This window comes from Phocoena sinus, chromosome 1 (genome assembly GCF_008692025.1).
Source record: "Phocoena sinus isolate mPhoSin1 chromosome 1, mPhoSin1.pri, whole genome shotgun sequence".
In the NCBI taxonomy this organism is placed as follows: Eukaryota; Metazoa; Chordata; class Mammalia; order Artiodactyla; family Phocoenidae; genus Phocoena; species Phocoena sinus.
The window spans coordinates 117,764,146-117,787,033 of record NC_045763.1 but is presented as its reverse complement, the minus strand read 5'-3'; the positions used below and the strand labels follow the sequence as shown (position 1 = coordinate 117,787,033).

At 42.4% G+C, this 22,888-nt stretch overlaps 1 protein-coding gene across 4 annotated transcripts in view; it reads left to right on the top strand.

Annotated features, from left to right (window-relative positions):
* The window catches only part of SLAMF6 (SLAM family member 6), a 28,829-nt gene extending 6,962 nt beyond the window's left edge, over positions 1-21,867 (top strand). Inside the window, exons 2-8 of one of the 4 annotated variants that reach the window (XM_032652614.1) lie at positions 13,171-13,494; positions 16,245-16,508; positions 16,980-17,045; positions 17,418-17,456; positions 18,508-18,587; positions 21,102-21,176; positions 21,526-21,867. In XM_032652614.1, coding sequence (XP_032508505.1) covers positions 13,171-13,494; positions 16,245-16,508; positions 16,980-17,045; positions 17,418-17,456; positions 18,508-18,587; positions 21,102-21,176; positions 21,526-21,579 — 902 coding nt within the window. In that variant the 3' untranslated portion in view covers positions 21,580-21,867. Of the gene's footprint in view, positions 1-13,170; positions 13,495-16,244; positions 16,509-16,979; positions 17,094-17,417; positions 17,457-18,507; positions 18,588-21,101; positions 21,177-21,525 lie in introns of all 4 variants that reach the window. The other 3 variants (XM_032652606.1, XM_032652615.1, XM_032652616.1) reach the window with 3 other exon arrangements.
* The last annotated feature ends 1,021 nt before the right edge of the window (positions 21,868-22,888 follow it).

Genomic DNA, 22,888 nt, shown 5'->3' with positions numbered 1-22,888 from the left:
TGGTGTGAGGTGATGTCTTGTAGTTTTGATTTGCATTTCTCTAATAATTAGCAATGTTGAGCATCTTTTCATGTGCCTGTTGGCCATCTGTATGTCTTCTTTGGAGAAATGTCTATTTAGGTCTTCTGCACATTTTTTTAAATTGGGTTGTTTGTTTTGATGATATTAAGCCTCGTGAGCTGTTTGTAAATTTTGGAGACTAATCCCTTGTTGGTCACATCATTTGTAAATATTTTCTCCCAATATGTGGGTTGTATTTTCATTTTGTTTATGGTTCCCTTTTCTGTGCAAAATCTTTTAAGTTTAATTAGGTCCCATTCATTTATTTTTGTTTTTATTTCCATTATTCTGAGAGATGGATCAAAAAAGATATTGCTGTGATTTATGTCAGAGAGTGTTCTGCCTATGTTTTCCTCTAGGAGTTTTATAGGTTAGGTCTTTAATCCATTTTGAGTTTATTTTTGTGTATGGTGTTAAAGAATTATCTGATTTCATTTTTTCACATGTAGCTGTCCAGTTTTCCCAACACCGTTTGTTGAAGAAACTGTCTTTCCACCATTGTGTAGTCTTGCCTCCTTTGTCATAGATTAATTGACCATAGGTGTGTGGGTTTATTTCTGGGCTTTCCATCCTGTTCCATTGATCTATATTTCTATTTTTGTGCCAGCAGCATACTCTTTTGATGACTGTAGCTTTGTAGTATAGTCTGAAGTCAGGGAGCCTGATTCTTCCAGCTCTAGTTTTCTTTCTCAAGATTGTTTTGGATATTTGGGGTCTTTTGTGTTTCCATACAAATTAAGATTTTTCTTTGTTCCAGTTCTGTGAAACTTGCCATTGGTAATTTGATAGGAATTGCATTGAATCTGTAGATTGCCTTGGGTAGTATTGTCATTTTAACAGTACTGATTCCTCCAATCCAAGAACATGGTATATCTTTCCATCTGTTTGTGTCATCTTCGATTTCTTTCATCAGTATCTTACAGTTTTCAAAGTACAGGTCTTTTCTCTCCTTAGGTAGGTATATTCCTAGGTATTTTATTCTTTTTCATGTGGTGGTAAATGGGATTGTTTCTTAAATTTCTCTTTCTGAATTTCATTGTTAGTATATAGAAATGCAGCAGGTTTCTGTGTATTAATTTTACATTGTGCAACTTTACGGAATTCATTGATTATCTCTAGTAGTTTTCTGGTAACATATTTACGATTCTCTATGTATAGTATCATGTCATCTGCAAACAGAGACAGTTTTACTTCTTCTTTGCCAATTTGGATTAGTTTTATTTCTTTTTCTTCTCTGATTGCCATGGCTAGGACTTCCAAAACTATGCTGAATGAAAGTGGTGAGACTGGACATCCTTGTCTTTTTCCTGATCTTAGAGGAAATGCTTTCAGCTTTTCACCAGTGAGTATGATGTTAGCTATAGTTTTGTCATATATGGCCTTTATTATGTTGCGGTATGTTCCCTCTTTGCCTACTTTCTGGGAATTTTTTATCATAAATGGGTGCTGAATTTGTCAAAATATTTTTCTGCATCTATTGAGATGATCACATGGTGTTTTTCTTCAATTTGTTGATGTGGTGTATCACACTGGTTGATTTGTGGATATTGAAAAATCTTTGCACTCCTGGGATAAATCCCACTTGATCATGATCCTTTTAATGTACTGTTGGATTCAGATTGCTAGTATTTTATTGAGGATTTTTGAGTCTATGTTCATCAGTGATATTGGCCTGTAATTTTCCTTTTTTGTGGTATCTTTGTCTTGTGTCAGGGTGATGGTGGCCTCATAGAATGAGTTTGGGAATTTTCCTTCCTCTGCAATTTTTCACAACAGTTTCAGAAGGATAGGTGTGAGCTCTTCCCTCAATGTTTGATTGAATTCGCCTGTGAAGCCATCAGGTCCTGGACTTTTGCTCTTTGAGAGTTTTTAAATCACAGTTTCCATTTCAGTACTTGTGATTGGTCTGTTCATATTTTCTATTTCTTCCTGGTTCATTCTTGGGTGACTGTTCCTTTCTAAGAATTTGCCCATTTCTTCCAGGTTGTCCGTTTTATTGGCATACAGTTGCTTGTAGTAGTCTCTTATGATCCTTTGTATTTCTGTGGTGTCATTTGTAACTCCTCCTTTTTCATTTCAAATATTATTGTTTTGAATCCTCTCCCTTTTCTTCTTGATGAGCCTGGCTACATGTTTATCAATTTTGTTTATCTTTTCAAGGAACCAGCTTTTAGTTTCATTGATCTTTGCTACTGTTTTCCTTGTCTCTGTTTGTTTATTTCTGCTCTGATCTTTATGATTTCTTTCCTCCTAATAACTTTGGGGTTTTTTTTTTGTTGTTGTTGTTCTTCTTCTTTCTCTAATAGCTTTAGGCGTAAGGTTAGGTTGCTCATTTGAGATTTTTATTGTTTCCTGAGGTAAGATTGTATTGCTATAAACACCCCTTTTAGAACGGCTTTTGAGGTATCCCATAGGTTTTGAATCATTGTGCTTTCATTTTCATTTGCCTCTAGGTATTTTTTAATTTCCTCTTTAATTTATTTAATGATTCATTTGTTCTTTTTTTTTTGTGTGTGTGGTACACGGGCCTCTCACTGTTGTGGCCTCTCCTGTTGCAGAGCACAGGCTCCAGACTTGCAGGCTCAGCGGCCATGGCTCATGGACCTAGTTGCTCCACGGCATGTGGGATCTTCCCGGGCCAGGGCATGAACCCATGTCCCCTGCAGCGGCAGGCAGACTCTCAACCACTGCGCCACCAAGGAAGCCCCCATTTGTTCTTTAGTAGCATATGTTTTAGCCTCCACATATTTGTGTTTTTTATAGTTTTTTTCCTGTGGTTTATTTTTAATCTCATAACGTTGTGATCAGAAAAGATGCTTGATATGATTTCAATATTCTTAAATTTACTGAGGCTTGCCTTGTGACCCAGCATGTGGTCAGTCCTGGAGAAGGTTCCATGTACACTTGAGAAGAATATGTATTCTGCTGCTTTTGGATGGAATGCCCTATAAATAAAGTTCATTTGGTCTAATGTGTCATTTAAGGCCTGTATTTCCTTATTGATTTTCTGTCTGGATGATCTGTCCATTGATGAAAGTGGGGTGTTAGAGTCCTCCATTATTATCGTGCTACTGTTGATTTCTCCCTTTATGGCTGTTAGTACTTGCCTTATATATTGAGGTGCTCCTATGTTGGGTGCATATATATTTACAATTGTTATATCTTCTTCTTGGACTGATCCCTTGATCATTGTGTAGTGTCCTTCTTTATCTCTTATAACAGTCTTTATTTTAAAGTCTATTTTGTCTGATATGAGTATTGCTACTCCAGCTTTATTTTGGTTTCCATTTGCATTGAATACCTTCTTCCATCCCCTCACTTTCAGTCTGTATGTGTCCCTAGGTCTGAGGTGGGTCCCTTGTAGACAGCATGTATACAAGTCTTGTTTTTGTATCCATTCAGCCAGTCTATGTCTTTTGGTTGGCATATTTAATCCATTTACATTTAAGATAATTATCAATATGTGCATTCGTGGGCTTCCCTGGTGGTGCAGTGGTTGAGAGTCCTCCTGCCAATGCAGGGGACATGGGTTCATGCCCCAGTCCGGGAAGATCCCACATGCCGCAGAGCGGCTGGGCCCGTGAGCCGTGGCCACTGAGCCTGCACGTCTGCAGACTGTGCTCTGCAGCAGGAGAGGCCACGACAGTGAGAGGTTTGTGTACCACAAAGAAAAAAAATATATATATATATATATATATATGTGCATTCGTATTGTCATTTTCTTAGTTGTTTTGGGTTTGTTTTTGTTGGTCTTTTTTCTTCCCTTCCTCTTTTGCTCTTTTCTCTTGTGATTTGATGACTGTCTTTAGTGTTGTGTTTCGGTTGCTTTTTCTTTTGTGTGTGGGTATCTGTTGCAGTTTTTGGGTTTGCTGTTCCCATGAGGTTTTGATATATCAGTCTATATATGTGCAAGTTTATTTTGTGGTTATTGTTTTTGTTTGTTTGTTTTAAGTTGCTAGTCTCTTTCCTGCGTAGAGGAGTTTCTTTAACATTTGTTGCAAGGCTGGTCTGGTGGTGCCGAATTCTCTTAGCTTTTGCTTGTCTGTAAAGGTTTTGACTTCTTGTCCAAATCTGAATGAGAGTCTTGCTGGGTAGAGTATTCTTGGCTGTAGGTTCTTCCCTTCCATCATTTTAAATATATCATGCCAGAAAGACCTTCAAGATGGTGGAGGAGTAAGACGTGGAGATCACCTTCCTCCCCACAAATACATCAGAAATACATCTATATGTGGAACAACTCCTACAGAACACCTACTGACACTGGCAGAAGACCTTAGACTTCCCAAAAGGCAAGAAACTCCCCACGTACCTGGGTAGGGCAAAAGAAAAAAGAAAAAACAGAGATAAAAGAATAGGGAAGGGACCTGCACCTCTGGGAGGGAGCTGTGAAGGAGGAAAAGTTTCCACACACTAGGAAGCCCCTTCACTGGTGGAGATGGGGGATGGGCGGGGCGGGGTGGAAGCTGCAGAGCCATAGAGGAGAGCACAGCAACAGGGGTGCAGAGGGCAAAGTGGAGAGATTCCCACACAGAGAATCAGTGCCAACCAGCACTCACCAGCCTGACAGGCTTGTCTGCTTACCAGCCGGGGTGGGTGGAGGTTGGGAGCTGAGGCTCGGGCTTTGGAGGTCGGGTCCCAGGGAGAGGACTGGGGTTGGCTGCATGAACACAGCCTGAAGGGAGCTAGTGCTCCACAGCTAGCAGGGAAGGAGTCCGGGAAAAAGTCTGGACCTGACTAAGAGGTAAGAGACCATTGTTTAGGGGTGCATGAGGGCAGGGGATTCACAGCACCCCCTAAATGAGCTCCAGAGACAGGTGCAAGCTATCAACACAGACACCAGAGACAGGCATGAGATGCTAAGGCTGCTGCTGCAGCCACCAAGAAGCCTATGTGCAAGCAGATCACTATCCACACCTCCCCTCCCTGGAGTCTGTGCAGCCCGCCAGGCCAGGGTCCCGTGATCCAGGGATAACTTCCCCAGAACACACGGTGCGCCTCAGGCTGTTGCAACGTCACGCTGGCCTCTGCCGCTGCAGGCTCACCTGGCATTCCGTACCCTCCCTCCCCCTGCCCTGGGTGAGCCAGAGCCCCCTAATCAGCTGCTACTGTAACCCCATCCTGTCTGAGCAAAGAACAGACACCCTCAGGTGACCTACACACAGAGGCGGAGCCAAATCCAAAGCTGAACCCCAGGAGCTGTGCGAACAAAGAAGAGAAAGGGAAATTTCTTCCAGCCGCCTCAGGAGCAGTGGATTATATCTCCACAGTCAACTTGATGTACCCTGCATCTGTGGAATACCTGAATAGACAACAAATCATCCCAAAATTGAGACGGTGGATTTGGGGAGCAACTGTAGACTTGGGGTTTGCTTTCTGCATCTAATTTGATCCTGGCTTTGTGTTTATCTTAGTTTAGTATTTAGAGTTTATTATCATTGTAAGATTTGTTTATTGATTTGGTTGCTCTCTTCCTCCTTTTATAGATAGATAGATAGATAGATAGATAGATTTTTTCCTTTTTCTCTTTTTGTGAATGTGTATGTGTATGTTTCTTTGTGTGACTTCGTCTGTATAGTTTTGCTTTTACCATTTGTCCTAGGGTTCTGTCTGTCCGTTATTTTGTTGTTGTTTATTTTAGTATAGTTTTTTAACACTTGTTGTCATTGGTGGATTTGTTTTTTGTTTTTGTTGTTCGCTTCTTTCTTTCTTCTTTTTTTATTACTTTTTTATTTTTAATAATTATTTTTAATTTTAATAACTTTTCTTTTTTCTTTTTCTTTTTTTTTTTTTTTTTTTTTTTTTTTCCCTTTTCTTCTGAGCCATGTGGCTGGCAGGGTCTTGGTGCTCCATCCGTATGTCAGGCCTGTGCCTCTGAGGTGGGAGAACTGAGTTCAAGACAATTGGTCCACCAGAGACCTCCCAGCTCCATGTAATATCAAATGGCAAAAGCTCTCCCGGAGATCTCCATCTCAACACTAAGACCCAGCTCCACTCAATGATGAGCAAGATACAGTGCTGGACACCCTATGCCAAACAACTACCAAGACAGGAACACAACCCCATCCATTAGCAGAGAGGCTGCCTAAAATCATAATAAGGTCACAGGCACCCCAAAACACAGCACCAGAAAGACTAGATCCAGCCTCATCCACCAGAACACAAGCACTAGTCCCCTCCACCAGGAAGCCTACACAACCCACTGAACCAATCTTAGCCACTGGGCCACTGGGGGCAGACACCAAAAACAATGGGAACTACGGACTTGCAGCCTGTGAAAAGCAGACCCCAAACACAGTAAGTGAAGCAAAATGAGAAGACAAAGAAACACACAGCAGATGAAGGAGCAAGGTAAAAACCACCAGATCAAACAAGTGAAGAGGAAATAGGCAGTCTACCTGAAAAAGAATTCAGAATAATGATAGTTCTTCTGCCTCAGTTATTCTGCTATTGATTCCTTCTAGTATAGTTTACACTTCAGTTGTTATATTTTTCATCTCTGTTCTTTAGTTCTTCTTGGTCTTTGTTAAATATATCTTGCATCTTCTCAATCTTTGCCTCCATTCTTTTTCTAGGATCCTTGATCATCTTCATTATCATTATTCTGAATTCTTTTTCTGGGAGGTTGCCTAGCTCCACTTCATTTTGTTGTTTTTCTGGGGTTTTATCTTGTTCCTTCATCTGGGACATAGTCCTCTGCCTTTTCAGTTTGTATATCTTTCTGTGACTATGGTTTTTTTTCTGCAGACTGTAGGTTTGCTTCTTGCTTCTGCTGTCTGCCTTCTGATGGATGAGACTATCCAAGAGGCTTATGCAAGCTTCCTGATAGGAGGGACTGGAGGTGGGTAGAACTGGGTCTTGCTCTGGTGGGCAGAGCCTGTGCTCAGTAAAACTTTAATGCACTTGTCTGCTGATGGGCGGGGCTGTGTTCCCTCCCTGTTTTTGGCCTGAGGTGACCCAGCACTGGAGCCTACAGGCTATATGGTGGGTCTAGTGGCAGCCTCTGGGAGGGCTCACGCCAGTGGGTACTTCCCAGAACTGCTGCTGCCAGTGACCTTGTCCCTGTAGTGAACCACAGCTGCCCACTGTCTCTGCAGGAGACCCTCCAACACTAGCAGGTAGGTTTGGTTCAGTCTCCTATGGGGTCACTGCTCCTTTAGCCAGGTCCTCATGCACACAAGACTTTGTGTGTGACCTCCAAGAGTGGAGTCTCTGTTTCCCCCAGTCCTTTGGAAGTCCTGAAATCAAATCCCACTGATCTTCAAAGTCAGATTGCCTGGGGATTCCTAGTCCCATTGCCAGACCCCCAGGCTCAGAAGCCTGACATTGGGCTCAGAACCTTCTCTCCAGTGGGAGAACTTTTGTGGTATAATTGTTCTCCAGTTTGTGGATCGCCCACCTAGCAGGTATGGGATTTGATTTTATCGTGATTGTGCCCCTCCCACTGTCTCAGTGCAGCTTCTCCTTTGTCTTTGGATGTAGGGTATCTTTTTTGGTGGGTTCCAGCATCCTCCTGTCAATGCTGTTCAGCAGTTGGTTGTGATTTCGGTGCTCTTGCAAGAGGAGCACCAATCTATTTTTGTGGACTCTTTAGAATTTTCTATCTATAAGATCACGTCACCTGTGAATAGGAAGAGTTTCACTTTTTCCTTTCCAATTAAGATACCTTTTATTCTTTTTCTTGTCTAATTGCTGTAACTAGAACTTCCAGTACAATGTTAAATAGAAGTGATGAAAGTAGGTATTGTTATCTTGTTCCTGGCCTTATGTGGAAGGCTTTCAGTCTTTCATTCTTTTTTTTAAAAATCTATTTATTTATTTATTTATTTTTGGCTGCATTGGGTCTTTGTTGCTGTGGGTGGGCTTTCTCTAGTTGCAGTGAGCTGGGGTTACTGTTCATTGCAGTAGGCAGGCTTCTCATTTCAGTGGCTTCTCTTGTTGTGGAGCACGGGCCCTAGGCATGCAGGCTTCAGTAGTTGTGGCACACGGGCTCAGTAGTTGTGGCTCACGGGCTCTAGAGCACAGGCTCAGTAGTTGTGGTGCACAGGCTTTGTTGTTCCACGGCATGTGGGATCTTCTGAGATCAGAGATCGAACCCGTGTCCCCTGCATTGGCAGGTAGATTCTTAACCACTGCACCACCAGGGAAGTCCCTTCCATTCTTGAATAGAATGTTAGATGTGGGCTTCTCAAATGCCCTTTATCAAGGTGAGGAATTTCCCTTCTATTTTTAGACTCTTATGTGTGAAACAGTGTTGGATTTTGTTAAATGTTTTTTTCTGTATTAATTGAGATGATCATGTGTCTTTTTTCCTTAATTATATTAATGTAGCATATTGCATTGATTGATTTTCATATGTTGAATCACTCTTACATTCCTGAAATAAATTCCAATTAGTCTTGGTGTATAATCCTTTTAATATGCAGCTGGATTCAGTTTGTTAATATTTTGTTGAGGGTTTTTACATCAATGCTTATAAGGGATAATGGTCCATAGTTTGTGTGTGCGTGCATGTGTGTGTGTGTATGATATCTTTGGCTTTGGTAAAGGTAATGCCGGCCTCATAGGATGAATTAGAAAGTGTTTTCTCCTCTTCTTTTTTGGGGAAGTGTTTGAGAAATATTGACATTAATTATTCTTTAAATATTTGGTAGAATTCACCAGTGAAGCCATCTGGTCCTGGACTTTTCTTTGCCAGAAGGTTTTTGATTACTGATTCAATCTCTTTACTTGTTAAAGGTCCTCTTAGATTTTCTATTTCTTCTTAAGTCAGTCTTGGTAATCTGTTTGTTTATAGAAATTTGTCTATTTCATCTAGGCTATCTAATTTGTTACCATACAGTTATTCATATTATTCTCTTATAATCGTTTTTATTTCTATAAGGTCTGCAGTAATGTCCACTCTTCCATTTCTAATTTTAGTAATTTGAGCCTTCTCTGTTGTTCTCTCAATTAATCTAGCTAAAATTACATCAATCTTCCTGATCTTTTCAAAGAACAAATTTTCCCTCTGAGCACTGTGTTCGCTGCACCCTGTAAGTTTTGGTATGTTGTATTTTCATTTTCACTTGTCTTACTCAAGATCCTGTCTTATATATCTCTTCCCTTCTCTATTAAATCTCTTGAGAAATCAGCCCCTACCCTCCTTCTGAACTTGTTTCATGCTGAGCTGAAACAACCCACTATATCTCTTTTTCCTATAGATAGGGCTAAGCCAGTCCTAGGCCTAAGCCATTCCCCTAGGTTAGATATCCCAAAGTTTCTCTGACTTTTCTCTTTTTCAGAATCAGTTCAGCCTTACCTGCTTTCTTTATTCCTTTGCATTTCTCAAAAATACTCCATGTTTCTTAATATATTCAAAAAAATCACTCAGATAATCATTCAAGACACTTTACATTCTGATCTCAACCTATTTAGTATTCCAAGTTCCCTGGGCCAGATTCTGGGGGCATAAAGAGCTGACTGATACATTACTCATGTTTCCAGAGTGAGTGAAACATGTAAACAAACATACTCCAAATTTCTGCTGACTGAACATCCACACCAGGGGATGGACCTCAGCACCACCCCCATGCTCCAAGTGGCTCCCAGTGACTTATAAGGGATGCTTCCCATAGGCCCCCAAAGCAGCCTTCTGTTAAGGTGATGAGGCATCCTCCCAATTCTTAGTCTCTTCTGGTTCCAGTCCTCCAAATCTGCAGCCAGCTGAACCACTTACAGAAGACCTCAATGCTCTGCAGAGAACGTGGATATCCATGCCAAGGATGCTGACCCAGGACATTCCCAAAGCATCAGTGCTGATCCCAGGCAGAGTAGGGAAAAAGGCCTTCTTGTGCCTTCTGGGCCACACCACGTCACCTGGGTCCCAAAGCAGCTCTCCTAGAGTCCAAAGTCTTTCAGAGGAGCCTTTGAACTTTTTCAGTAACTTCTTACCTTCACCTTCCTTAAGCACAGTGGCTCTTATCTTCTTTTTTTTCTTAGACTTGCAGGGAATTACTTCTACCAACCCCTTCTCCTCCTTCTATAACTTCTCCTCTTCTCTAACCACAAACTCCTGTCTCCTCCCCTGTACCAATGCAAACCCCATAAATATAAGCAAAGGCAAACAGATATTTGAACTTATCCTCGAAGGATAAATAGGAGCTCACCAGATGGGAAAATGTGAGCAAGGTATTTCAGGCAAAGGGAACAATGGAGCAAAGAAAGAGCCGGGCATTCTTGAAATAATCAAGCAATGGAGAACTTCTTGTTTTTATTCAAAACCCAACTACAATGTTACCTTCTCTGCAAAGTGTTCCCTGATAACCCCCAACCCTTTCTACTCCATCATTTTCACTATTTGTGCTCCTATAGAGCAGTTATCTCTATCAATTCAACATTTATTGAGCTCAAAATAGTGCTAAATGCTAGGAATACAGAGATAATAAGCATAATCCTTACCCTCAAGATTATGAAAAATAGAGGAAAAGAACATTTTAACTATATCTAAGAGAAAGAAACACTCGATATTGAGTGTGCAGGGTGCAATTAGTGGTGTGAGGGCAATGCAGAAGCAAACCCTATCCTAGGTCAATGCCTAACTCACCACACCATAGCTACATGTTTACCTGTCAGACTCCTCTACCACACGGTGAGTCCAGAGAACAGATAATGTCTTATTCATTTCTATATTCAGTCTTCAGTCCAGAAACTGGTACATAAAATGAATCTGATAAGTATGGTCTGAATGCCATGATTTCTAAGGCTTTTACTCACTGAATTGGCATAAAGCTGAGCAAATAGTACAATGAATGGCCTGTTAAATAAATGAATGATTTCAATCTATAACAACAAAGGAAACTTAAAGGTCTGTGCTAGAGAAGGAAGAACAGTTCTTGGAGAGTCTTTGGGCCACAGGGTATGCCGAGACCCGTTACAAAGAGAAACTGGTCCTAAACATCCTGGGCAGAGAACCTGCAAAACAAGGGATGGAGCTGTGCTCATTCACTCAGCAGTATTCATTGGGTGCCTACTCTGCGCCAAGCACTGTTCAAGAATGTCCAACACCGTGAACAAGACAGAAAAAATCCTTGCTTTCATGGAGCTTACATTCTTATAGAAGGGGAAAAGAACAAAAAAACAAATATGCAAATTACAGAGTATGGTAGAAAGTAAGTATTACAGAGAAAAACAAATTCAAAGGCAATGAGTACACAGGAGTGAGGGCTTGTGGTGAGGAAAGCATGGTCACAGAAGGCCTCCTTGAGAGGAGATGTTTGCATTAAAGACCTTATGGAGACGAAAGAGTGAGCCATGTGGACACCTGGGGGAAGAGCATTCTAGGCAGAGGGAATTACAAGTGTACAACTCTGGCCTGTTCAAGGAATAACCAGGCCAGCATAGTGTGAGCAGAGGGAATAAGGGGGAGAGTTATAGGAAGTTAGGCTAAAAAGAGAAAAGTGACCAGATCATTCTGGCCCTCATAGGCCATTGTAATTGCTTTGTTTTGTTTTTTCTTGTTGTTTTAACCTCTTTTACTGAAATATAGTATACAAAGAGAAAATTACAAATCCTAAGTGTCAGTTCAAGGAATAATCATAAAATGAACAAATCTGTGTATCCAGACACAGGTTAAGGAATGGCACATTACCAGCAGCCCAGAAAACCCCCTCTATGCTCCCTCCTATTTGCTATCCCTCCCTCCTCCTCAAAGGTAACCCTATCCTGACTTCTAAAATAATAGATTTGTTTTGCCTGTTTTCTAACTTTAAATAAATGTAAGCATGCCACTGTATTCTATTTGTATTTTCTTTTTTCACTCAAGATTTTGCTTGTGATATTCACCCATGTGATTCTGAGAGGGAAGAATGGTCAAATGACAAACAACAGCATGTTAAAGTGCTGATGGGAAAGAAGTAGTAAAGAGGCGGAATTGATGGCAGTGTTCATGTGATGGGCATGCATGTGACAATTTGAGAAAAAGAGAGGAAGTGTGAGGTCACCCAGGAGCTGAGTGCAAAGATCCTGAGAGATATTTCCTCCCCTACTCAGATCCTCTCCTGAGAGTTAAGAGATCTTGAGAAGGTTGAGGTTGTGGTAATGGTTACCTATTCATTGATTCACTCAAACATTTCCATATCTTACTTTGTGTTAGGCACAGTGCTGAGATATAAAGATAATTAAGACATGGTCAGCTGGACAAACAAGTAAACAGAGGGCTAAAAAATGGTATGATAAATGCTAGGAATTTGGCAAAGCATGGTAAAGAAACATCTTCTTTAAGAATGACTGTGACTATTTCACCTTTTTTGCTTGAACATTAATGGCTCTGAGAGAGGCTCATGAGAGTATAGTCATTGTATGTTACTTTGAGGTTAAATGTATTATTTTTATGCTTATCAGTTTTTATCTCCTCAACTACTAGACAATAATCTTTTGGGAGAATAAAAGATATCTTCTGGTATCATGGAAAGAGCACAAAGTAGTTAGAGTCAAAGGAGTTGGGTCTGAATCCTGACTCTGTTATTCCTTAGCTAGGTAACCCTGGGAAAACTAGAGAACCTCTCTGTGCCTCAGATCCTTTCTATAAATGGAGATGGGAATATTCATTCTACTGCCTCACAGAATTGTTGTCAGCGTCGAATGAAATAATGTATAAGAACTGTAAACTCCTATTACTAGTCCTCTAAATCTCACAAGCCTACTATGCTGAACACAGTAAGTATTTAATAAATGTCAAGCTTTGATTATATTTCATCAGCAAAGACTTGTGGGTTTTGAAGTCTGTGCCAGAGAGTTGATATAGTTGTCCCTCTCTATCTCATGCCCAGACAACTCAGAAGCTGGGATCAGATAGTGTGGCCATGACTCAGGAGTGACCAGCTAGTATGGGAGGGTAGACTTGCCAGGATCATCTGGACCAACTACTCATTAAACAAGAGTGCCAGACATTTTGCTGGGGTGGAACCTCTGTGATTGCCCATTTCAACACTCCTCCTAACCGTTTCCCTTTTCATCATATTTCTGGACTTCAGTATCAGAGAGCTCTAACTGACTGGCAGAGGATGGAGAAAGGGTGTGGAGAGCAGGGGGAGGGCAGGGAGAGTTATAGCAGTTTCCTTTCTGTGTTCACAGGGAACACAGTTTCACAAACCAGCTCAACACCATTGATTGTGAACGGGGTCCTGGGGGAGTCTGTAACACTTATCCTGAAGTTTCCTGTGGAAGAGAAGATCACGTCCATCACCTGGCTACATGATGGAAAATCTGCCGTCTTCATAGAGCCAAATGAAGCACTAAACAGGGTGACTGACCCAAAGCGGAAAAATCGATTGAATGTCACCGAGTCCTATTCCTTGCATCTCAGCAACCTGACGATGGCAGACTCAGGACATTACAGAGCCCAGATAACCACACTGACCTCTTTACTGTTTACCAGTTATGATCTGAGAATCTTCAGTGAGTCAAATCATGGGGTTTAATTGTGTATGGACTGAAAAATAGTACATATTTCAATTCTATGTGACTGCAAGTGTGCACTATAGCTTAGTGTTAAAAAGCATGGCATTTGGAGCTAGACTGAGGTCCAGCAACAAAACTATTCAATGGCATTGCACAGCAGTTAGTGATAGAGCTAAGATTAGAACCTAAATCTTGTGACTTCTAGACCCTGTATTAGGCTCCATTACACTTGTTGAGACAAGTTTCTTCTGCCACTATTTAGAAGACCAAGCACAACTTCTTCTGCAACAACCACACTCCTGAGGCTGAATGCCAATGGCTTCTCAGGGCCTTTTGGAGTGCCTCTCCTTCAAAGGCACATACACAGAGAGATGTGTAAGCTACACCAACGTGTTTTACAATTGTGCAAAAGTATTTTAAGATATAAATTATATAGGTTTTCTTTTAAAAAACACTGGCCAATTGTTCTGTATGTACTAGGCTAGGGATGGCAAAGATTTGATCTTATGGGCCAACATAAATTAATTGGGAGTAACAGTCTAGGGTTCAGTGTTAAGAAAGATATCAGAGTCATGTTGTTTATTCACTGAGTCAACAATATTTGTTAACCAGGGATAATATACGAGACACTGTTTTAGGCCCTTGAAATACATCAGTGAACAAAACAAATGTCCCTGCCCTCATGGAACTGACATTCTGGGTAGGGAATATGGGAGCAATAATAAACAGTACACATAATATATAAACAAATGACACAGTAAGCTGCGAGTGCTATGGAGAAAGAGAGATTAGAACAGAATAAGGAGCATCAGAAGTGCCAGAAAGCAGTGGTCAATTTTAAATGGAGTGATCATAATAGGCCTCATTGAGAAGATGACATTAGAGCCAAGACATGTTGGAGGTAAAAGAGTGAGCCATGCAGATATCTGGATGAAGAGCCATCCCGCACAAGCACTCCCTGTGTCTGGCAGCTCAAGGAATATAAAGAAGGTCAAACATCAAGGAGCAGAGTAAGAGAGAGCAATAGGAAATGAGGTCAATAAGGAAGTAGGGGGCCATATCTTCTAAGGCTATGAGAGCCATCACAAGGACTTTGGCTTCTATTTTGGGGGAACGGACAACAATTGGAGGGTTTTGCAGAGAAGTAATATAATTTAACTTATTTAAAGGATCTCTTTGGACAAGGGTGGAAGCCACTGAACCAATTAGGAAGCCATTGCAACTATCTAAGCAAGAGGTAATACTGGCTTGGACCAGAGTGGTAGCAGTGGAGGTAGTGAGAAGTGGTTGGATTCTGGATATATTTTAGAGGTAAAGCCACCAGGATTTTGTGATGTGGGAGTATGAGAGGAAAAGATGAGTCAGGGATGACTCCAGGGCTTTTGGCTTGGATGACTGGGAGGATGTAGTTGTTGTCAACTAAGATGGGGAAAGTTGCAGATTGAGAAGGTTTTGGAGAGAAAAACAGGAGTCTTTTTGAACATGTTGAGTTGGAGATACACATATCCAGGTGGAAATGTCAAGTCAGTAGTTATATATTCATCAAGTGGAGAAAGATATCAAGATAGGTTTTTGAGGTCAGCAACAGACATTGGCTGAAGGAGATGTAATATTCATGCCAAATATTTGCCATTTCTGTGCTACATGCTGTCTCATTTAATCCTCATAATTACCCAAGAAGTAAGTATTATTGCCCAGTTTTATAGATGAAGAAACAGGCATGAAGAGACTAAAATTTGTCCACGTAGCCAGTAAATGACAAAGCCATGATTCTAACCTAGGTCTTCCTAACTCCAAATCCAACATTCTTGCCATGACATGAAAATTCTGTTCTAGCAAGGTATGTTCCACCACCCCTACTCAGTTAGCTAAGCTTAAAGCATTACTTAATCTCTTCTAATCAGACAGTTGGAGTCATTCTGTTTCTATTGGGTCACCTCTATTTCAACCCTTGGGCGGAGTCTAGGTCAGAGGGCTTTTCTGTACTACTTTCATGTCCCCATTGATTCACAGCCACTGACACCTTAGAGGTGATATTTTCTGGTCTCTGCTCTCAGATATTTCTGCAACATATGTAGTCCCAAATATATTGCACTTCTTTCTTCTCCAGAATTTCTTGCTTTCTCTCTATTTCTTCACTTCTTCCTTTCCTAATTCTTTAATTCTCAACATTTCCCTTTCTGACTTGGTGACACTCTACATCAAGGTCTCTTTGTCATCATTTGAGCCAGCATCAGCTCCAGTGAGAACCAATATTCCCACAGATGTGGGAAATACAGTTCTCCAAGAGTGTTAAGCTTTTATCTTCCATCCCATCTAGGGAATTCTGACAATGGAGAAGTATGCCTGGTCTTCTGGTTTCGGACCTGGCTGAGGTAGGGCTGGCCCTTAGCTTAGTCTCCAAATTATCTTTACATGAGGGGCAGTGAACAAGTGTTAGAAGGACCCCCAGGAAGAAACTGGAGCTCCAAAAATTAAAGTGATCAGCTTAAAATCACCCGACTAGTTGGCAACAACCCCAGTCTTTCCCTTCCCTCTCTCCCACTGCCTACTCTGTCTCATACTGATGTCCCTTATCATTTGGTCACCCCATACCTTGATGTCATCAATTAGGCAGTACACGCAGAGTTATTTAGAGTACACAGCTGTGTCAGGTGGAATACAGAAACATCGAGGTGAGAGATATTTTTCACAGAGGGCTGAGCCAAGACATTTGTCCTTAATCCAGGCCTCTTCTCTGCACACAGGACGACTGAGGAACTTACAAGTTGTCCCTCACACCAAATGGTCTAATAATAGGACCTGTGAGATCCTCCTGACCTGCTCTGTGGAGAATCCAAATGATAACATCTTATTCAGGTGGCAGGTCTCAGGAAACACACTTCAAAGTGAAGCAAACCTTACTATCTCCTGGGACCCCAAGAGTTTCAATGAAGAGACCTACACCTGCATAGCTGAGAATCCTGTCAGCAATTCATCCTTCTCTGTCTCTGTCCAGAGTCTCTGCAAAAGTAAGTATGTCTCAGGTCTCTCTGAGAGCCTTGAGTGGCTGTGAGGTGTGGGGTGTCTCTTGTGCTCTTTATGATTCCTAAAACAGCAGCCCAGTAGGAGACAGCCAAATGACACTGGGAAGGGACAGACATCCCCTGGGGCTCCATGCCTCTCACTCCCCCAGAGGTCTCTCCTTCCTCCCTCCCCCTCCACCAACCCTTTCTCTAGCCCACTCAGATCCCAAGAGCAAAGTCCTTGGGAAGGCAGGATTGCTTCCTCCCACTGGCTCTACCAGGCTCCACCATGCCCTGTCTGCCTAAATGGGACTCCCACTCCCAGAAAGCCTGCTCACACCCCCAGAGCCTCTGGGTATAGATGAACCCACCCAACTCCCAAAGATGGTCTAGAAGAGATGCAGTAGAGGCTCTAAAAAACCACTCTGGGCCTCACTCGATGTGTCTCGAGTGCAACTTCTTTTTTTTTCTTTTTAGGTGTTACTAATGAAAAAAATGAACACCTGGATACCACGTGGATTGTAGTGGCAGTTTCTTCAATATGTATAGTTGTCATCATCGTGTCATTATTTGTTTGGAGGAAAAAAATAGGTTTCCTTTCTTCCTACTTACTGTTTCTTCTCCAAGGTTCCAGAGACTTAGCATTTGGGGCCTCCAAAAGACTCTGTCTTGTAGAAGACAGATAAAGGGAGGGAGCATGCAAACCCTGGCTCAGCTGGTCCACTGGGACAACACCTGGGTTGTGAATACACATGTGCTAATCTCCTAGAAAAGTGTCTTACTGGAAAATGCAGGACCCTTTCAGGTCCCCTTCCACCACACCCTCTAGAGAGACACATCTAGGGGTAGGGGGTGGAAGGCTTTTCTCATTATAGTCACAGATTTCAACAGATTTCAATTAATTTTATTTTTCAGGTTTCTTTCAATTCTCTACTCAGCAAACCCAGTGTCCTGGTGAGCTTCCAGACTCTTAACTCCCAATCATAAAACAGATAGGAAGAACCAAGTGAAAAGGAAAGGGGGGCAGTCAGAGGGCTGTATAATGAGAGAGGAGGGAGTCAGAATGTCATTACTCAGATGGACCAGATGGTGCAAGGGGATAACACCTGGAACTGTGCAAGTTTGTCCCCTGTGTGACTTACAGGGTCCCTTACAGGCATGCAAACCGATCACTCATGTAATTTCTTGGGGTAGGATTAGGGTCATTCCCCACTCTGCCAATGGAGAGACTAAGCGCCAGTGAAAGGACTCATGACCTGTTCATTATCAACAGGAGGTGCAGGGTAAAGACAGGATTACAGCATCAAATGCCCAAAGACAAACTGCCTGACTCCATCACTCTCTTCAGCCAGGGTTTGGGCATTGAGTGGACACAGTCAAAAGAGAAAGTATGATATAGAGACAGAAACACAGGCTCTGGACTCAGACTGCCATTGAGTCTTATTTCATGGGTGAGAGATACATGACTTCATGCATGGAGGACCTGGCATGAGGTTTGGAGTGAGAAGGCATGCATTCAAATTCTTGTCTGATCATTTCCTGTGTGAGTTTGCACCAAGTCTGTAAAACTTTCTGAGCTATCAGTTCCTCATCTCTAATATAATCAAACCCACTCTAAGGAGCTCTGAAAAGTTTAATAGTATTATATATGTGAAATAATCTGGCTCCATTATGCTCACCAGTGAGGTTCTCTAGCTCCTGTGTAGGCAGTGTTATTTGGTCCCAGAAGCTCCCTTCCTGGAAGCCAGAGGGAGACTCTGAGGCTTTAGGATAGCTCAAGACCATGTGCCCCTGACGAGATGAGGTCAGAAATAGATCACATGGCTGAGAATGTTCTGGTTCAACCCAGAACTCCAAAGACTGTCAAAAATGAATGAACCCTAAGGAAGGGCCATGCTTTGAACAATTGCCTCTCTGGGGTCAGAGAATGGCCTGGGGTAGACAAGGTCCTGGGAGAGCAGACTAGAGTCCTTCAGCTACTGACTGTGCCTTCCTGTGTTAACAGCAGAGACTGTGAGGAACTTAGAGTATGCTTCCTTCTCTCCAGGGAGCACTGTGTATGCTCAGGTCACCCATTCAAAGAGGGTGAGTACTTTCAGGTTTATACTCCTTCATGGTCATTATTTTTACAGTCATTATACATGAACTTGTCATCAAACTTTTCTAAATTCAAATGACATACACCATTAAGGAGAGGCAAAGGCAGCGACAAGAACTGCAGAGTTATGTGCGGGACCTTTCTAGACCTCAATGCTCACACCTCAGTAGAATGTTGACTCATACCCTGCTTTACATTGCTTAATCTAACTGCTTAACGCATCAGTGAGTCTTGTTCCTTCAGCTTAATTACAAGCTGCCTGGAAGTGAAAATTATGTCTTCCTCTCTCTTCCCCTATGTCTTAGCATGATGCTCAGTAAATACTTGCTGGATGGATCAGAGTTCATTTAAGCTTGAGAGCCCCCAGAGGGCATGATTTTGTATCAGGGGCTTTCTCATCCTGGATGTAGGGGAAATAGGGGAGCTCAGAAGCGTCTCTCAAGAGGGAAGAGGGGCAAGAATTTGCAATCCCTCAACAGTAGAGGACATGAAAGGCATGAGCAGTCCTCAATCGTCCACTGCCTTCTAGCAACATAACAGGATGGCCTTGGTCAGGCATCAGGAACTCCTCACCATGCATCAGTAATTCCCCATCAACCGCAAAATAAAGCACCTGCAGGTGGTACATTTCTAAATAACACTACACATCCTGGGAGGCCATTTTCCATGTCTTCTGAAAAATAAGCCAAGAGAGTCAACATTCTTCAGTTGATGGAAACAATGGTCTGGCTAGAAATCTTGGATTCCACAAGCAAATCTCCCTTCACAAAGCCCCTCACAGGTATTTGCAAAGTAGACTCTGAAGCTAGCCAACAATAAGAAGTGCTCTCACTTCAGATATTTCAATTGCCTTTCCAATTTCCTCTTGAAGACAAGATGAATTACTCTCAACAAACAAAGAAACTCTCCGGCAAGTTTGTTAACTTTTGCTTAGCAAAACATGGTACTTTGGAGAGTTTCAGAGGTTTTGATAACACCCCAAATATGCCTTAGTTAATTTAAAATGCCAAAAACTATGAGGATGGGGGACTTCTGTTACTGCCACACTTTTTATTCCAAGCAGAGCCATTCTTAAGACAAGATATTCCTGCTCTACCAGTTCCCCATTCTTGAGGAGAACCCCAGTGACATGATGACCAGGCAAATAGAATCACAGGGGTAAAATGAAGCAGGCAATAACTCCAGTTATAGGTAGTAAAGATCTGAGACAAAAGATGTAGTACAATAACCATCTGGTGTGTAGGTTAGTTCCTAAAAATAGAGGAAGGAGAGTAGAGTTGGATGCAGGACAAGAATGTTTTCTTTCCTTCACACCACCTGCCAACAAGGTCGCCCTTCTCTCTCTCTCTGGTTCTTGAGACCACCAGTCTGCTGGAGTGTTGTGCTTCTGTTTGGGGCTCAGGAAAGGTGACTAATCCTTCACAGGTTTAAGAGCTAGTGGTGCTTTGTTTCCAGCTTCTCTTGCCGGACACTCCCTAGACTTCCTCCTAAAGAACTTTGACATCATCCCTCATTTGTCACACTGCCTTTCCCAAGAATATACAGTAAGTCCCTTACATACAAATGAGTTCCATTCCGAGAGCATGCTCGTAAGTCCAATTTGTTCTTAAGTCCAACAAAAGTAACCTAGATACCCAGCTAACACAATCAGCTATAGAGTACTGTACTGTACTGTAATAGGTTTATAATACTTTTCACAAAAATAATACATCAAAAAAACAAAAAAAATAAAGAAAACATTTTTAATCTTACAGTACAGTACCTTGAAAAGTACAGTAATACGGTACAAGAGCTGGCATACAGGGGTTGGCATCGAGTGAACAGGCAAGAAGAGTTACTGACTGGCAGAGGAAGAGGACATGGGAGATGGCAGAGCTGAAGGATCTCCTGCAATAGGAGGTGGAGGGCAAGCTGCAATTTCACCCATGCCTGACGTTGATGTCACAGGTTCTGGTTCCTTGCTGCATTCAATTTTAACTATTCTCTTGAAAAAATGATCCTGTGATGTCTGGGTAGTAGTTTTTTTTTCTCACCATAAATGACACGGTAGCACTGGATCGCATTCTGAACGGCTGCTGCAACCTTCATGTACTGTTCTATATTTGGGTGCTGTGCCTCAAAAACTAACAGTGCCTCTTCAGATAAAGAAAATCCCCTTTCCATTTCCTGTATCGTGAATCTCTTCAGTTCTTCAATTACTTCTTCTTCCTCTTGTCTCTCTTCTTTCTTTGAGCCTCCAATTCTATCTAGTCTTCATTAGTAAGCTACACAAAGTAAGTATACAAAAGCTTGTGCACTTACTTTGTTGTCAAGTACACAACCACTTGACATGACAATGTACACCAGACACGTGAACTAACTTACGTGATTGGACATGTGAACACACGTTCACATCTTTGAAATATCATAACTTGAAGTCTCATAAGTAGGGGACTTACTGTATCTGTGCATGAGTACATTTCTCTTTATGTGAGCCAAATTGGTATGATTGTGTTTTACAGGAAATAGAAATCCCAAAACCTGTGAAAAACAATGACTCCACCACAATTTACTCTGAAGTTCAACAGTCCCAAGCGGTAAGCCTATGATTGGCACATCTTTTTACATTCCTACCTCTCTTCTCAGACCTATGACTTTGCAAATATGGTAAAAGTAAAGGGGCCATTTTACAGATGCACAAATACCAGCAGGATACAGAAAGTCTCAGGACAGCTCCAAAACATATCCACGAAGCTACCTTGTATTAGGATCACCACACATAATTGAGTTTTTAACCTACTTGTTTTTTTAATTTAATCCTGCTTATGCTGTCAATATCCCTTACTGCCTGTTAGTGCTCTCCAAACCACCTCTATATCCATGAGGAGTGGCCTGACACTCTAGTCCCTATTTACCTACTTTATTTTTCTCTTTTTTCCATTACAGAAAGCCCATCTATTCCAGGACAACTGCCCTTCACAATGTCATGTAATTCGCTGAAAGTCTTCAAAGGAATTCAGGAACGACACATCTTCTAATCCTGTGGGAGAGAACAGAGCTTGGTTTCTGTCTGACAACAGAATTTGAATATCTAGGATTATCAGACTTGAATCTGCTTACCTAGGTCAAACATTTAAGGAATAACATCATCTCCAGCATATGACCCAAATAACAATTTCTAATCAGCTCCAAGTGAAAACATACATCAGATACCATGCTTGAAAAAGTCCTCAACAAAATACTAGCAATCCGAATCCAACAATACATTAAAAGGATCATACACCATGATCACTATCAATTGATCAATTTCAATATCCGCAAATCAATCGATGTGATACACCACATCAACAAATTGAAGAATAAAAACCATATGATAAGGGGGTGGACTCAAGATGGCATACTAGGAGGATGCGGAATTCGCATCTCCTCACAACTAGGGCACCTACCGGGCACTGGTAGGGGACCACGAACACCTAAGTGGACAGGAGGAACCCCCAGCAACCAGGTAGGGTGTGGGGGGAGTGTAGGGGTAGAAGAAGTGGAGGTCAGAAGGGACTGGAGTCCCTGAGGGTTGGCTGGAGGAGGGGAAGGGATCCCACGCTCGAAGGGGGAAATTGGGGAACCACTGGGAGGGCAAAGGATCAACAAGGAGTTTGGCCAGGTTTCTCCTGCCCACTTGGACCCCCAGGAACCTGCTGAGATCCTGGGCCTGATCCTCTGCCCACCTAGGGATCCTCCAGCCACACGGATCTGAGGGAGAGGGAGGGAGGGAAGGGGGAGCAAAAGTAAAGGCCCGACCTCTAGAACCGGCACCCCTGAGGGGTGGCTGGGGGAGGGGAGGAGTTCCTACACCTAGCGGCACCCACCCATGGTTAGGGGTCCAGTGGCTACAGGGGAGACCCTGGAGGTGACAGTGGGGGAGGGGCGCAAAGGAATGGAAGGGAATGTGGCCAGTGCTTTCCCTGTCCACTTAGGCGCTGGAGAGCTTGTTGGGCTCCCTGGCCTACTCCTCTGCCCTTGGGGTCTCCCGCCTTACCCGCAGAGCTCAAGCCCTGTTCCTACACCCCCACCCAGGGCTCTACCTCTACAATCGGAGACCCCCTTCAATGTGCTGGGCCTAAACACCACCCACACACCCTCACTCAGGGCCCTACCTCCAAACTCCGGAACTCCACACTCCAGAGGCCCTCCTTTCTACCTGCTGCCTCTTCCCTTCCATGCAGGTCCTAAGCAGAGGCCCCGCCCCATGCTTGAACATCGCCCAGCCTAAACCCCGCCCCCAGGGCCTTTTCTGGCTATGTGGTCCTGA